The sequence below is a fragment of the Mercurialis annua genome, linkage group LG2, assembly GCF_937616625.2.
Source record: "Mercurialis annua linkage group LG2, ddMerAnnu1.2, whole genome shotgun sequence".
Lineage (NCBI taxonomy): Eukaryota > Viridiplantae > Streptophyta > Magnoliopsida > Malpighiales > Euphorbiaceae > Mercurialis > Mercurialis annua.
The window spans coordinates 53,536,775-53,550,727 of record NC_065571.1 but is presented as its reverse complement, the minus strand read 5'-3'; the positions used below and the strand labels follow the sequence as shown (position 1 = coordinate 53,550,727).

Here is a 13,953-nt window from a genome sequence, read left to right as displayed (position 1 = left end):
TTCCTCCTAACACACTCATTACAGATTCTAACATTATATGTCCGCAAATTCATTTTACTATTTTCGTTTCTGCTTTAACAATTTTATAGGTGGTTGTCTTTTCATTATTCAAAATTTGCTTGAGGAACTCGGCCTTCAGTTTATGTTGAATTTTACGATCACGTAGAACTTCTGAGGCACTATTCCACATTAACAGCCCGACTGTAATTAAAGGTATGCAGATGGGTTAATATGAGGTACTTCCATATAGTATAAGCTAATTAATTTCTACTACTACCACCAATACCCGTACCCTCACTAAACTTACAGTGCATGTACTTTTTCTTCAACCTGCTAAATAATTTTTATTTTAAGTAGAACTAAAATAAAGTAAAGAATATTTTTGAGTAGATATTGCAAAACGTATATAAAGCAATGATGACAACAAAGTAACTTATCATGTAGACTTAATCAAGAGATAATAATAGCCTAAAATAATGGAACAGTTCAATGGAAGTATGGACACTTGCAACTGCACAAATAGGACCACACCAAAGTAAAGAAAGATCGCTTCAAAGATTTAATAATGTAAACCAAAAAAGCCAGAAAAAACTATGAAATTAACTTATTCATGAGTCTTGCCACTGGAGATGCAAATGTTTGCAACCACATAACCTCCATAATGTGTAGCTAGAGCTAATTTTTTTTTTTTTGCATAATTCATCCAAAAAATGGTTTGCCCTTAGAATTGACAAACCAATAAATTGAATCTATATTATGCTATGGTTACTTTGTATTATATTGCACTGGTCTGTCTAAACATCTGAATTATAGCAAGTTTATAGGTAATTTTTTAGATCTAAATTATAAAATAATAAGCTAACTTAAATCTGAACAAAATAACATTAATTAAGGTCACCTATACTTTGTATAAATTAAGCTGTAAAAAAACTACCTTTTTTTCCTGCCATATTTGTTTCACTAATAGTATTATCAGTTTGAATTTTAAAATTCTAATTAAGATCAGCTATGATATGAATATGGTAGCTATTTCAAAAAAAATTAGAAAATCTTTTAAAAAATATTAATTAAGAAATAGATAAAATTACAGAATACTAAGGTAGCTTAAATATGACTAAAATTCAGAGGACATAAAGTGACTTACTTGCAGTTGTACGTCCAAAATATCTTTTGTGCTTGATATCATGAATCAATTCATTTACTTTAATTTGAAACACTCTACAGATAACTTCGACACGACTATAATCATCTTCACCTTTTAGTAATTGCATGAGATGTTTTATTTCAGGCCATTTAGGATTGCAAGTAAAAGTTATGAACAGATCCGGATATCCAGCCCACCTACAAATAGCCATTGCGTCTTGGTAACTTTGTACTCTATATCTCGGACTACCTAAATGGCTTGAAGGCAAAACAATAAATTTTCCAACTTTAGCAGCAATTGTATCTCCATTAGATATTGCATCCATTAAGCCATTGAAAAGATCAGCTCTCAATTTTGACTGATTGTTTCGTATCCATCTAAACCTCTCCTCTTCCATAGCCATATATGCATCTATAATATATTGTTGCAACAGTCTACCACACAATAAGAGTGTGTGTCCCTCATTGAATCTAAACTGTAACCGAAATGCAAACATTTGCCTCATCGTTAGCTTGTTTCTTTTACGTTGACCATTGGATGCATCTCTGTGTTGAACATCTATTCGATAACCATCTTCACCATATATGTGAATTAACGGATACATCATAGGCATGAAACACGGATGAAGTTCAGTTATTCTTTGTAATCCTTGTTGCATATGCTCCACTATAATGTCTCTGCCCGTACTTTCACTGCTAAAATCACCAACAATAAGTGCAGCTACTTCAGATGCTGTAGGGGTGTCATATACCCTACCGTCTTTCTCCCTTGTACTGATTAATCGCAAACGAACATCAACCACTTCTTCTAACTGAAATCGATCTCTTGCCATTCTAAAAGATTTAACATATGGATTATACTCATCCAACATTTTACACAAACCTTCAACAATTTCAGCATCAAGCTCATCAGTTGTTTGTTGACCTCCAAAGCATTGCATCCTATTTTTTATCTCATTTTGTGTATCATGTATATAGAGTTGAGCAAAACCAGGATTTTTTCCCGGAGGTGGCTTTAGTGAACCTATTTTATGATAGTTTTGACCACCAATTTTTAACACATAACTGCCTCTGCCCATATTCATTCTTTTATCAACCCTACCTCCCATTGAAGTAAAACAGAACATACCATTATATCTTCTGCTGTTGTTTATATAATGAGATCTTCTTGTTTTATTATCTCCCTCAAGCAAACTTTTCATAAACTCTGGAGGCTCTTTCATTAGAGGAAGTTGAACTCTACCTTGCATGCAACAAAAGGAAAACTTTGGGTGGATAGATCTTTTGGTTCTTTCACTTCTTTCTTCATACCACAAAACCGCACCGCAAAATTCACATATGCAAGTTGGGCTTCCAAAATCCCAAGGAGTAACATTACTAACTGTAAATTCAAATAGAGATAACTAATATGAATTAACACATATATATTTTTTCAAAAGAAAAATATGCCGTTGAGGATCTTACGTATAGTAATTGTTGCTTGTGCACCTCTCTTTGTCATCAAAATTCTTTTTCTATTGGCTCTCGCTCCTTTTGCACGTTGTTTATCTACTAAATTAATAAGTTATATCAAACATAATTCCAAAAGTATAAAATATGAAAACAATTTATTTATGTATATATAATAAGACGTCAGTTTTTTTTATTGAAAGTTCAATTATACCTTGCATAGAACTTCCAGATTCCAAAGTACTATTTGCACCCTGAATGCAACCTTCAAATTGTGGAGGAGTTGAAGTATCATCTGTACCGTCGAATATAGCAGACTAATATGAATAAACACGTGTATATATTTTTACAATAAATTGTATTATTGAAGATCTTACTCATAATATTTGCTGATAATACACTTCTTTTTTCCATCAATTTTTTTTTTCTATTAGCTCTCGCTTCCCTTGCAAGTCGATTGGCTACAAATTATATAACATAAAAGTAAAACGTATGAAAAGAATTTAAAAATGTTTATAGAATGAGAGGTGATATTTTTTAAAAAAAAAAATCAACTCTACCTTTCATACAACTTTTAAAATTCCATGGAGTTGCAATACTATCTGTATAGTCAAATAAACCAAATTAATATGAATAAAAATGTATATAAGTATTAAATAAAGATATTGTTCAATAACTTACGTATAGTATCTACTCGTAATGCACCTCGTTTCCTCATCAAAATTCTTTTCCTATAAGCTCTTGCTTCCCTGGCAAGTTCTTTATCTACAAATAAACTGTATTTGTAAATGCATGTAATAAAAAAAATCAATGTGGAAAATTGAAATTGACACACATATTATTTGCAATCATAGATTTTTATACTATAACTTAGATTATTTTTTTTATTTTTCTGGTTTAATATAACTTTGGCTGTAATGGGGCAATTGAATCATATAATTTCTCCAATTGAAATTAAATCTATCAAGTTTGGGTATTAACACTATCTAATTGAAATATACAATTATTAATGAAATATACAATTATGATAAAATAACAGAAATCAACAACGATAGAGTTTGGCTAGATAGGTAAACCGATGTTTAGTGAGATTGTTGGGTGGATAGTTAATTAATAGCTGATTGATAATCTTATGATTTGTAGAAATAATTGAAGCTGGTTACAATAGTATGGAGTAAATTTAGTACCTGTAACAGCTTAGTGTATATGGAGGAAAGTGTATGGAGTACATTTAGTACCTGTAACCTATTTTTGGCTTAATACATACTTCAAAGGAGTTATAAATTGCATAATAATAAAAATAATTCTCACCTGTACATATAATGGTTGTTGCTATGATTTTCCTTTTTCTTGGTGCCATATTAAAAGAATAGACCAGATTGCTACAAAAGAGCCAAAGGATGTCCTAGATGTAAACATAACGAAAGGTTATAGAAAAGCTTAAGATAAAGTGAGATTAGTTACCTGACAATTAAAGTATAAGGTAAAACGCTAGAGATGAAACTCTCAGAAGTTGGAATGCTCAATTCAAAGCTCGGATTAAACGCCAAATTTAAACCTCTTCGGATTAAACTGTAAAGATCATATTAGTAAAAGACAGCTAGGTTAATTGAAAATGCTACACAAATGCGTTCCATTGTCGAACCTAAATAAGCATAATTATGATAAATTGAGCATATGCTGCATATCCCATTGCATGATGATACTTCAACAAAGACCAAATAACAACAACTATAACCCTTATCAAACCTTATAGCAAAATGCTAGCAATAGATGTTTTCATGTTTTCAAATCTTATAACTTGCCAACTCTAGCCAAACTACAAAAAACTAAATAATAATTTTACTGTCTTGAAGTAGGAAAATATGCAAAATAATTGGCTAATAAAAACTTAAAACTGCATTACGAACCTGATGCTAGTGGGAAAAATGGAAAATACCGAATTATGTTAACACCAAAGAAGATGATTCAAGAGTCTAAAGATAATCGGAACTATACTGCCGCTACTGCTGCAGGAAAAAAGAAACCGTATAAGAAGTTGAATTCAAAAATAATAAAGAAAGCAAACTCACATTTAAAGATAGAGAATTTGACGTTGGTTTTTGTTAGCTGATTTTTGCTTGAATTTGCTTATTGGAAGTTTGCTGATTTTTGGTTGAAGATGGAATGAGGTTTGCTGAAATTTGATAGAGTTTTGATGTCCGTTTGGTTGCCTGGAATGTGGAGAATTTTGCTTGAAGATGTAATGAGTTTTGTTGGAATTTAATGTCTTTGGTTGCCTGGAATGTGGAGAAACGTAATGTAGAGTAAAAGATGGAAGTTTGCTGATTTTTAATTAAAAGTGATTTATAAAATTAAATAAATATAAGTGCTTTAAAAAAGGTGGGAACTAATGAGATTGCTCTATTTGGTGATAATGAATGAGAGGGCTCTATTTGGTGAGAATGAATGAGAGGGCTCCGTTGGTCCTCTCAATTATATAAGTACTAGTCGAAAGCCCGCGCATTTGCGCGGAATCAAATTTTTATATATTTTAAAAGTAATTAAATTTTTAAAAAATAATATAAATAATTCTTAATAAATAAAATTCATAATTTATGATCTAATAAAAAAAACATCTAACAATCCTAATAATGAATTGTTTTAAAATACTGAATATCTACGATACATTTTTTATATTTTATTTCTTCTACTGGTATTTGATATTTATCTCTCCAATTACTTTCTTTTGTTTTTTTTTTCAAATTTGTCTGCAACTACTTCTGATAATGAAATGTGGCGCAAATATCATACTTCTCAATACTTTACGATATTTTTTTTTGTGTGATTTGATTTTTTTGCAATTGATAATAAAATTAAGTTCATGTTCCACTGTAAAATGCGTGTTAGATTATTGCATAAGCAAAACCCGCATATTTATTATTTGCGCTTTTAGGGCATCTCCAATGGAGTGCTATTTTTTGTCCTAAATTTAGCATATAAAAGTGGTAACATGCTATAAATAGCATAACATTCTATTTTTTTCTCCAATGCACAAAGTTAAAAATAAGTGTTATAATTATTTATTATAATAATTACTCTTAATTTTATTAATTTTTAATTATTTGATAATTTTTTTAATTAGATATTCTAAATAAAAATTAATTTAATATTTTTTTGATATAGTAATGAGCTTTTCAAAAAATAATAATTAAGAGAATTGATGAACTATATAAAAATAAATTATTTAATTTTTATATTATATTGATGTATGGTCTATTATTAAAAATTAAATCGAGATCATAAAATTAAAAAGAAGCACAAAATTTAAAATGAAGAAAATAGAAAAGTAAAAAAATATGTTGAAATAATAAATGAAAAAAATAACCGCGGTAAAATTGTAATTAATAGTGAACTGTTATTGGTTGTTTTAGTTTAGCATATGCTATAGTCTGTGCTAAATTTAGCACGTGATATAGCATATGCTAAATTTAGCACAAACTATAGCATTGCATTGGAATTGCATTTTAAGACTTAATGTTAAATTATGGCATTAGCACTCCATTTTAGCATTGCATTGAAGATGCTCTTACATTTTAGTATCATATCATATTGATTTTGTTTAACATGGCATATGAATTTATAAAGAAACTCAAAATTTAAAATTTTGAGTTGTAATATAAAATTTGAATGACCTGTAAAAAAATATATAAGTGATTAGAATACTTTTTTTATAATTGAAAATTATTTATTATAATTATACTTACGTTAATTGAAAATTTTGTAAATCGGTCATGCTTTGATTTTGCATTTTGTAGCTATTTTTTAAAGGACTTTTAACGGTAGTGCTAAATTTTTCTTCTTTATTTGTATAGATGGCATGCTAGATAGCACGGAAACGGAAACGGAAAACAAAAACGACACGAAACGGATACGCAGAAACGATATTTTTTTTTAAATGAAGGACACGAAACGTGGGGGAAACGTGTAAATAATTAAAATATAGGATATATTTATAAAATTAAAAATATTATATATATTAAATTTTATTTATATATTTATGTCAATTAATAAAATAAATTAAACATAATTAAGAAGATAAACTTTATTATAGATAACGTGAACAATAAAAATTGTGAGTAATTGTATCAAAAAAATTATCTATTGAGAATGTTTTAGGTTTTTTTATAATTTTTTATTTACGGAACGGGACACACAGGTTCGTCGAAGTTTCCGTTCTTCATAGATGGCATGGTATCTATAAGAAAAAAACAAAACAAAATATGTAATTGTATCATTACAATTAACATTATAGTAGTAATAGTTAAATATTAAATGTAAAGAAAGGTCACATATTGGTTCAAAAAATAAAAAATAAAAACCCAAATAACCAAAAATACGTATTTCATGGATAATATTTAGAAAGATAAATAATGGAATTTGAAATATATGATACCAATAAACAATCTCATTATTGTTTTTTGACTCGTCCCATTGACACTATTAGCAAGTAATTTATTTAAGAATCATATAAATATATGTGACTTGTAAGTGGTATTTCTAATTTTAAATCGAAACATGCATTTGAATTCTCTAGTAAGTGATGGTCGAGACAGAGGTGGCGGCTGTAATTATTTTCTACCGCCGGAACAAAGGCACATAATTGTTCTTTAATTGGTTGTTTATTACTCTGCTCCACATCTTTTTGTTTTTGTACGACCACAATATGTTATGCAGTTTAATTGAAAAACTTACGTCGGAAATTCATGAGCACGTTTGAATTGTTTTCTTTGTTTGCCTCATGCTGAGTTTTTTCTTCCTCCCTAGTTTTTGTGGGTATCATGACCTGTACTTGAGACTTTTAGGAAATTTTGAATCAAATGACAATTATGTGATTTATGATACAAATTGATTCATTGATCAGAAAACTACATTAATTTAAGCTATAGATACATAAAACTACCATACTAAACAACAAAATTGCCTTCTGAGATTCATGTGCTGCACTAAAATCACACATGATTTCAACCTTAAATGATCTACCAGTTTTAATTCTAGGCATAAAAGCTGCATAAAATTAGAGAAAAACATGATTTATAAAAGCTTTTTTAAAATTAATGCAAACTAATTAACAGTTGATCATTGATAAGCAAAAAACTTCACATGAATTTTGTGGGGACTAATAGATGACCCCTAATGAAATCAATTATTCCAACAAAATCCCGTCATTTTTACAATTAATTCATAATAATTTCACAAATAAGTCAATCTGAAAGTAAAAGAGAAAATCTAGAATTTAATTTAGCAAAAATATTCAATTTTCTCTCTTCACCTCTCACTATATTTCATCGGGAAAAAAAATTAAATTCTCAAAAACCCTAATATTCCAACAAAACAACAAAACGATTCAATCAAAACACCACAAGAAATGTTATACTTAACTCTAATTTAATTAATAAAGAATGTAATAAAAAATTAGCAGCCTAATAACACAAGTTGCCATAATAGAATCAGAGTACTTTATTACAACTTTATTTACCTAATAACAAAAATTGCCTAATAACAAAAATTAGGCAGCCTAATAAAAAATTACAACTTTATTTACCATCATCAAATAAATGCAAGAAATAATTGGTTAATTAAGTAAAAAAAGAAAAGAAAGAAAAACATAACCTACCCATCAAGTTGCCATAATAGAATCAGAGTACTTTGTGACCCAGCGGACCATTGTTTGGTTACTTGCAAATTTGATCTTTTTATTTGAAGATGGAATGAGTTGTTTGGAGATCTGGAATTTTTCAGAATTGGAGGTCAAGTTTTACACGTTACACGTTAGTGTTTTACATAAGAAAGATAAGGTAAATTAAATGTGATTTATAAAATTAAAATAATATAAGTGTTTTAAAAAAAGTGGGAATTAATGAGAGAGCTCTATTTTGTGAAAATTAATGAGAGAGCTCTATTTTGTAGGAATCAATGAGAGGCCTTCGTTGGTCCTCTCAATTATATAAGTATATAGATATAGATATATAGATATAGATAGATAGATAGATAGATTTGTTAAAATGAAGTCCAAGCTCGAACTTAAGAATGTGTACCCATTCGACCTTGAGCTTGTAAAACACACTCAAGTTCGAGCTCGAACTCAGCCTGATTACACACCCAAGCTGAGGGCTCTGGTTTTTAACATTGCATTTCTCCTGTATTTTTAAAACCATATACTTTTTAAAAAATATATATATATGAATTTCTATTTAGACAAGATTCTGCATAATTAATAGCAAATCCATATGCTCAGACTCAAAATTAACAAAAACCATCAAAGATCCACGATTTTAAGACAACTACTACAAGCAAGCTCAAAGCTTTCTGTTGAGTCACATAATGTATTTGATGGTGTATGAAAGCAAACGTAAAACTTCATAGTGAAATTTAACATTCAAAAGCAACCCTTTGATGGATGACCATCAAATGTAGAATCACAAACACAACCAGATTGTTTGTCGAAGCAAACAGCACTCTTTAGTTGATGCACTTGTAATAATAAACACAATTCTGAAGTAAGTAGATAAAGCCAAGGATGAATTGCCCGTCCAGTTTAGTTACCGGACGTTTGATGCCTGCACAGCGCTAGGTTCCACTGTACATAAGGCCCCGATTGGATTGCATGCCTCCACCGAAGCGCATGGATATGCCTGAGTAGTTCGAAGCACCAGATTTGATAGTTCTCGAGTAGTGATGCCTTTCATTTTCTGAAGTCTCCTCCTGTTGCGGGCGGATACGATCTGACCCACCTTGCCTGCTAGAGGTAATACTAGGATCCAGTTCTCTGACTTTCTTTTTGCTGACAAATCGCCCGCCGGATCCCCTAACCCTATTTAGAGCATGCTGATGGCGAGACTCGTGAAGATATGGCTGCATTTTATTGAGCAACATAGTGAGCGGTTCATATGTTAATAGATATGGCTAACCTTATCAAGATTGTATTAAGATCAATTATGCTCATGACATTTCTGTTCGCGAATAAGATTTAAGCGCACATAAGTAGATAAGATCGTCAACGACTGAATTTGTAGTTCTCAAGTCTCTGACAGTACAAATATACATGCAGACCTTGTATACCTTTCTGGCTTTGACAAGTTTGTTCTGAGCCTCTAGCTTTGCACGAGATTGCCTCCTCCTAAGTATTCCATGGTACTGTTTAGCGTTGACATATATGGGTCCATCATCAGCAAGATCAAGAGGAAGAGGGACTCGTCCAGCAGTCATCTCCATAAGCTGAGTACCCAACTGGGGAACAATCTAGTCAGTTTCCGAATAAAACCATACATAAAATTTCCTAGTTCATTAACACTATTCTGAACATCACATCTCCAATTACATGATATTTCCTATATAAATGCACCTACAACGGCACAAATATGCCTGCATGCAGATTGCGGATACCAAACAAAACAAACTCAATGAAACTCACTATAGCCTGCGGTCCATATGAGATAAACGATCCCCCAAAGTAATCAGCATAGGAAAATGGAGCGTGAGCCTGAAATTGAAACAGAAACATCAATTTACGACAAACCTGAAAAGTCGAACCCCAAAAAAAGAAATTAAAACAAAAAAGATTTGACCTACCAGTGAATGACTATTGTCAGCTTGTGAAGGATTAAGCGCAATTTCAGGAGTGCCATACATGAAAACTGGCTTCATCCTGCCTTCTGCACTCTTCCCACAACTTTCATCTTCGCCTGAGAGTATGTCACAAGGGGAAAACGTACAATTAAGATTGACCAGTATTATGCTAGAGCTATACAATCGCTAATTAGATATTGATTTCCCAGTATTCAGCTACGGTAGCACATTCAACCGATCACAAAGCATAAAACAGCAGCTACTACACATGATATATGGACAATCAACATCAGATTGAGAGGTACATTCTCAACATAAGGTGTCAAAAATGAAAACTTTCATATTTCCCCTTACGTTTTAAAAATTTAGAGACCATGTTAAATGCCAATATTTGGGCCTTGATTCAATGCATACGGGAACTGGCCACAACAACCAGCATCCAAATCCAACAAAAGACGGTCAGACAATGGCTTCAAACTTCAGGATGCAAAATAACTAGCTATGGGGGAAAAAGATTAAGCATCCAGATAAAAAAAGTTGCAAAACCAAGATCATTCTCTGAGAGAGGCTAAGAGTGAATGTGAACAAATTTTAAAGTTGGCATTTAAGCTACCACAAGAAAGAAATCCAATCCTTACTGCACCATAAAAATAAAAAGAGACATGCGTACACATATGCAAATATACAAAAAGAAATGGAAATGTGATAGAGAATAGATGTAATAAAGCCACCAACTGAATGTATTTAATGACTTGATAGCTAGAAAGTTACTCTAAACTCATTCCCCTTAAAGATGTCATTTACAACAATCAGACAATGACGTCAAAGACAGATAAGCTGAATAACAATAGGAAGGTCATAAGAACATATTAACCGCTGTTGTCATACCCCATGAACATTTACAGCCTTACTGAGTTTCAAAAGAATCCTGCCATTATTATAGCCTTTTCAACCTATCTAGATCAGAAACAAAAAAGAGTTTAAGGTAGCATTGAAACAACACTGTTGAGCTTTGATCATCTAACAGCACCAGCAATCGACTTCCAGCATTTAGCATGATGTGAAAAGAAAAGGAAAGGAAAATTTTCAGCTACTTTTCAACTATTATCTTTTGGTCTCATTTGCTAATCGTAACAGTCTATATGTATTTCGCAAGAGACGGAAAAAAAATTAAAATCAACATAAAGAAAATTGCAAGCCAATACCAGATTCAGATGAAATACATTGATCTTGTGAACTGGTCCCTCCCACAGCAGCTACTTCATTGTGAGACTGATCAATTGATTGAGATGAAGATGAATCCTGGTCCAAGAGTTGCAGACCTAAATTCTTTGCTTCATGGTACAGTTGGGGTGAAGATTCCACTTTAAAGCTTATATTCCTGGATGAAGGCAGTGGAGTTTGCTGTTCATTTGAGTTCCACCACGATGGGCAGCTATAAGTAAACTGGGCTTGATTAAAACTTTTCTTGGGCAAATTCTGCATTTGTACAGCCATCTAATTGATCTTTGTGACCCCAAATTTGAAGGCAATCCTTAATAACTCACGAGATTCTTTTGGATGGCTCTCGAGATTACTGAGTAGCTATCTAATACAGAAAAGAAAAAAATGAGCAGGAGCCGCCGCTATTACATAAAAAGGAGATCACAAAATTCATAATAAAATCAAAAAGAAAAACCACTGGAAATGGGACTAGATCAAACTTTAAAAAAAAAAAACACCTCTTGATGACATAGGAATGTACTCTCTAAATGCAAAACAATGTGAAAAACTGCATAACCAGAAATTCCAGTTGCCAATATGTTAATGCCTAGTTTAATTAAACGAGTACCATTCTATTCAAGTAATTCATCATCATTTCCATAACTGTCGTGTCCGATAACTTCTGTGTAACATTCACAAAAGATTTGATAGTTTCCATTGCATTGCATTCAATATACTTAAAGAGCCAATCCTACACAATTCCCACACTCCTTATACTTATACTACATATAAGAAACTCCATACCCTTCATTGTTTGTTCAAACCAACCACCCCAAGAATTCTAATAGATAAATAAGCGAAAAATTGCCATCTTTCGAATAGAAGAATGCATCAGCAACAGATTTTATGATGAAATTAAAACAAGTCGATGTTTAACAGTTAAAACTACTTGATTCACTTCATGGCATAAGAAAGAAAATACTTAAAATTCATGAATCACTAATCCACGTGGATTTCATACACTAATCCTGGAAAAGCAACGAATCTAAGATCAGCCATTAATCTCGGCATGCAGTAACAAAAAGCAACCATCTTGAACAACAACAGTAAGATTATTATAACATAAGCAACCCAATTAACCTACTCCAAATCCAATCACACAACTAGTTAGAATTCACCAAAAAAAGTCGACCAATCAAAGAAAAATCGCAAGGGGGCAATCAAAACAAAACTAAATTCCAGATTCTTCATCAATCAGACAACTTTTTCAAACATGTAAAAGAACACCAAAAAAACAAGAAAATCACCATTACCGGAGAAAAAAGGCTGAAAAAACCTCACATGCACAGCAAATAACACAAACCCACCTGGACATCACCACCCATAAACATAAAGCAGGTGCAAGAATCAAAAAGTTTTAAAAAGGAACCAAAAAGAAGACAAATTTTTATTAAAAGGTGTAATAAAATTGGATAAAACAGATAAGTTGACATAAAGATATCGAGATACCTTTGGGATCTGGTGAGTAAGAAGTGAAGAGTAGTAGTAAGTGAAGACTCAAGAATCAAGCAAGAAAATAATTACTGCAAGTCAAGAAAATTTAGATTGTTGGGAAGAAATTGGGCATGTTTGTCTCTTTTCTTTCAACTTCTCTCTCTACACCAACCAAATATACACATACACACTTTCTTATTAAAACCAAATACATTCCAAAACTTTTCTCTTTCCTTTTCTCTCCAAACAAACAAAAATTAAAGTCTTTTTCTTTATTATTTTAGTAATATTTTAGTGATGAAAACCCATAAAGGCAAAGCCATTAACATCAATCAATAACATAAGAAAAAAAAACCACTAACCATCCATCCACCTACACCACCATACTTTCTTCTCTTCTCATACATTCTTCTACTTGTTTTATTTTGGCTAAATGCACTTTTGGATCCTTGTATGTTTTAAATTTTACAAAATTAACTCATTTTAAAGTCTTTTAACTTTACGGGTTTTATTTATCTAGTCTCTAAATTTTCATTTAAGCTTATCTGATTTTAATTTTATATTTTTTTTAACTGATCCTTTAAATTTATGTTTTTTTAGATAAATAACTTTTATGGTTTTTTATTTATTTGGTTCTTAATTTTACAGTTTTGAAGACATAAAAAGGTAAAAAAAGAAAAACAATGTTAAGGGGCATGTATAACCAAATGGAAGTTCAGGTATCAAACAAACAAAAAATATAAAATTAAAAAGTCAGATAACACTGAATGAAAGTTTAGAGACCAGATAAATAAAATTCATAAAGTTAGAGGACTTTAAAATTGGTTCATCCAATTTTATTTATCTTATAATATTTATTTAATTCATTTATTTATTTTAATTTTTTAATTTATTTTAAACATACGAAAAGCATGATTTGTAAAACAAACGTCAATTGAATTTAAATATTTAACTAATTGATATGTTGGTATAATATATTACATCAAACTTTAAAAAAATCATATAAATCAAAATTTATAAATATAAAATCTTATTAAAAAAAACTAGTAAACACAA

At 30.9% G+C, this 13,953-nt stretch overlaps 2 protein-coding genes across 7 annotated transcripts; both read right to left on the bottom strand.

Moving 5' to 3' along the window:
• Positions 1-49: 49 nt before the first annotated feature.
• Positions 50-3,823, bottom strand: LOC126668730 (uncharacterized). The gene is made up of 8 exons (XM_056104715.1): positions 3,780-3,823; positions 3,274-3,368; positions 3,153-3,194; positions 2,970-3,053; positions 2,807-2,887; positions 2,608-2,691; positions 1,145-2,524; positions 50-201 (listed from the first exon to the last, which is right to left on the bottom strand). Exons 1-8 carry the CDS (start codon positions 3,821-3,823, stop codon positions 50-52), a joined length of 1,962 nt encoding a protein of 653 aa, XP_055960690.1.
• Positions 3,824-8,842: 5,019 nt separating this feature from the next.
• Positions 8,843-13,219, bottom strand: LOC126669105 (nuclear transcription factor Y subunit A-3-like). 6 transcript variants are annotated; one of them, XM_050362438.2, is made up of 7 exons: positions 12,913-13,214; positions 12,717-12,770; positions 11,406-11,788; positions 10,204-10,316; positions 10,046-10,114; positions 9,685-9,861; positions 8,843-9,486 (listed from the first exon to the last, which is right to left on the bottom strand). In XM_050362438.2, exons 3-7 carry the CDS (start codon positions 11,695-11,697, stop codon positions 9,202-9,204), a joined length of 936 nt encoding a protein of 311 aa, XP_050218395.1. In that variant the 5' UTR covers positions 11,698-11,788; positions 12,717-12,770; positions 12,913-13,214; the 3' UTR covers positions 8,843-9,201. The 6 variants fall into 6 exon arrangements, with proteins under 6 accessions (XP_050218395.1, XP_050218396.1, XP_050218398.1 ...); XM_050362439.2 differs by having other exon boundaries at positions 11,406-11,784; XM_050362441.2 differs by lacking the exon at positions 12,717-12,770 and having other exon boundaries at positions 11,424-11,788; positions 12,913-13,219.
• Between the last annotated feature and the right edge of the window lie 734 nt (positions 13,220-13,953).

What these genes read in the sequence shown, in the direction of transcription:
- LOC126668730 (XM_056104715.1), bottom strand. Translation starts at nt 3,823, where the DNA reads ATGTACTCCATACACTTTCCTCCATATACACTAAGCTGTTACAG. An exon ending in ATCTGGAAGTTCTATGCAAG is followed by an intron (nt 2,692 to 2,806) that starts GTATAATTGAAC and finishes TTAATTTAGTAG; the next exon opens with ATAAACAACGTGCAAAAGGA. An exon ending in TTTTGGACGTACAACTGCAA is followed by an intron (nt 202 to 1,144) that starts GTAAGTCACTTT and finishes CTTTAATTACAG; the next exon opens with TCGGGCTGTTAATGTGGAAT.
- LOC126669105 (XM_050362438.2), bottom strand. Translation starts at nt 11,697, where the DNA reads ATGGCTGTACAAATGCAGAATTTGCCCAAGAAAAGTTTTAATCAAGCC. An exon ending in ATGTATTTCATCTGAATCTG is followed by an intron (nt 10,317 to 11,405) that starts GTATTGGCTTGC and finishes ACATACTCTCAG; the next exon opens with GCGAAGATGAAAGTTGTGGG. An exon ending in CATATGGACCGCAGGCTATA is followed by an intron (nt 9,862 to 10,045) that starts GTGAGTTTCATT and finishes ATTGTTCCCCAG; the next exon opens with TTGGGTACTCAGCTTATGGA.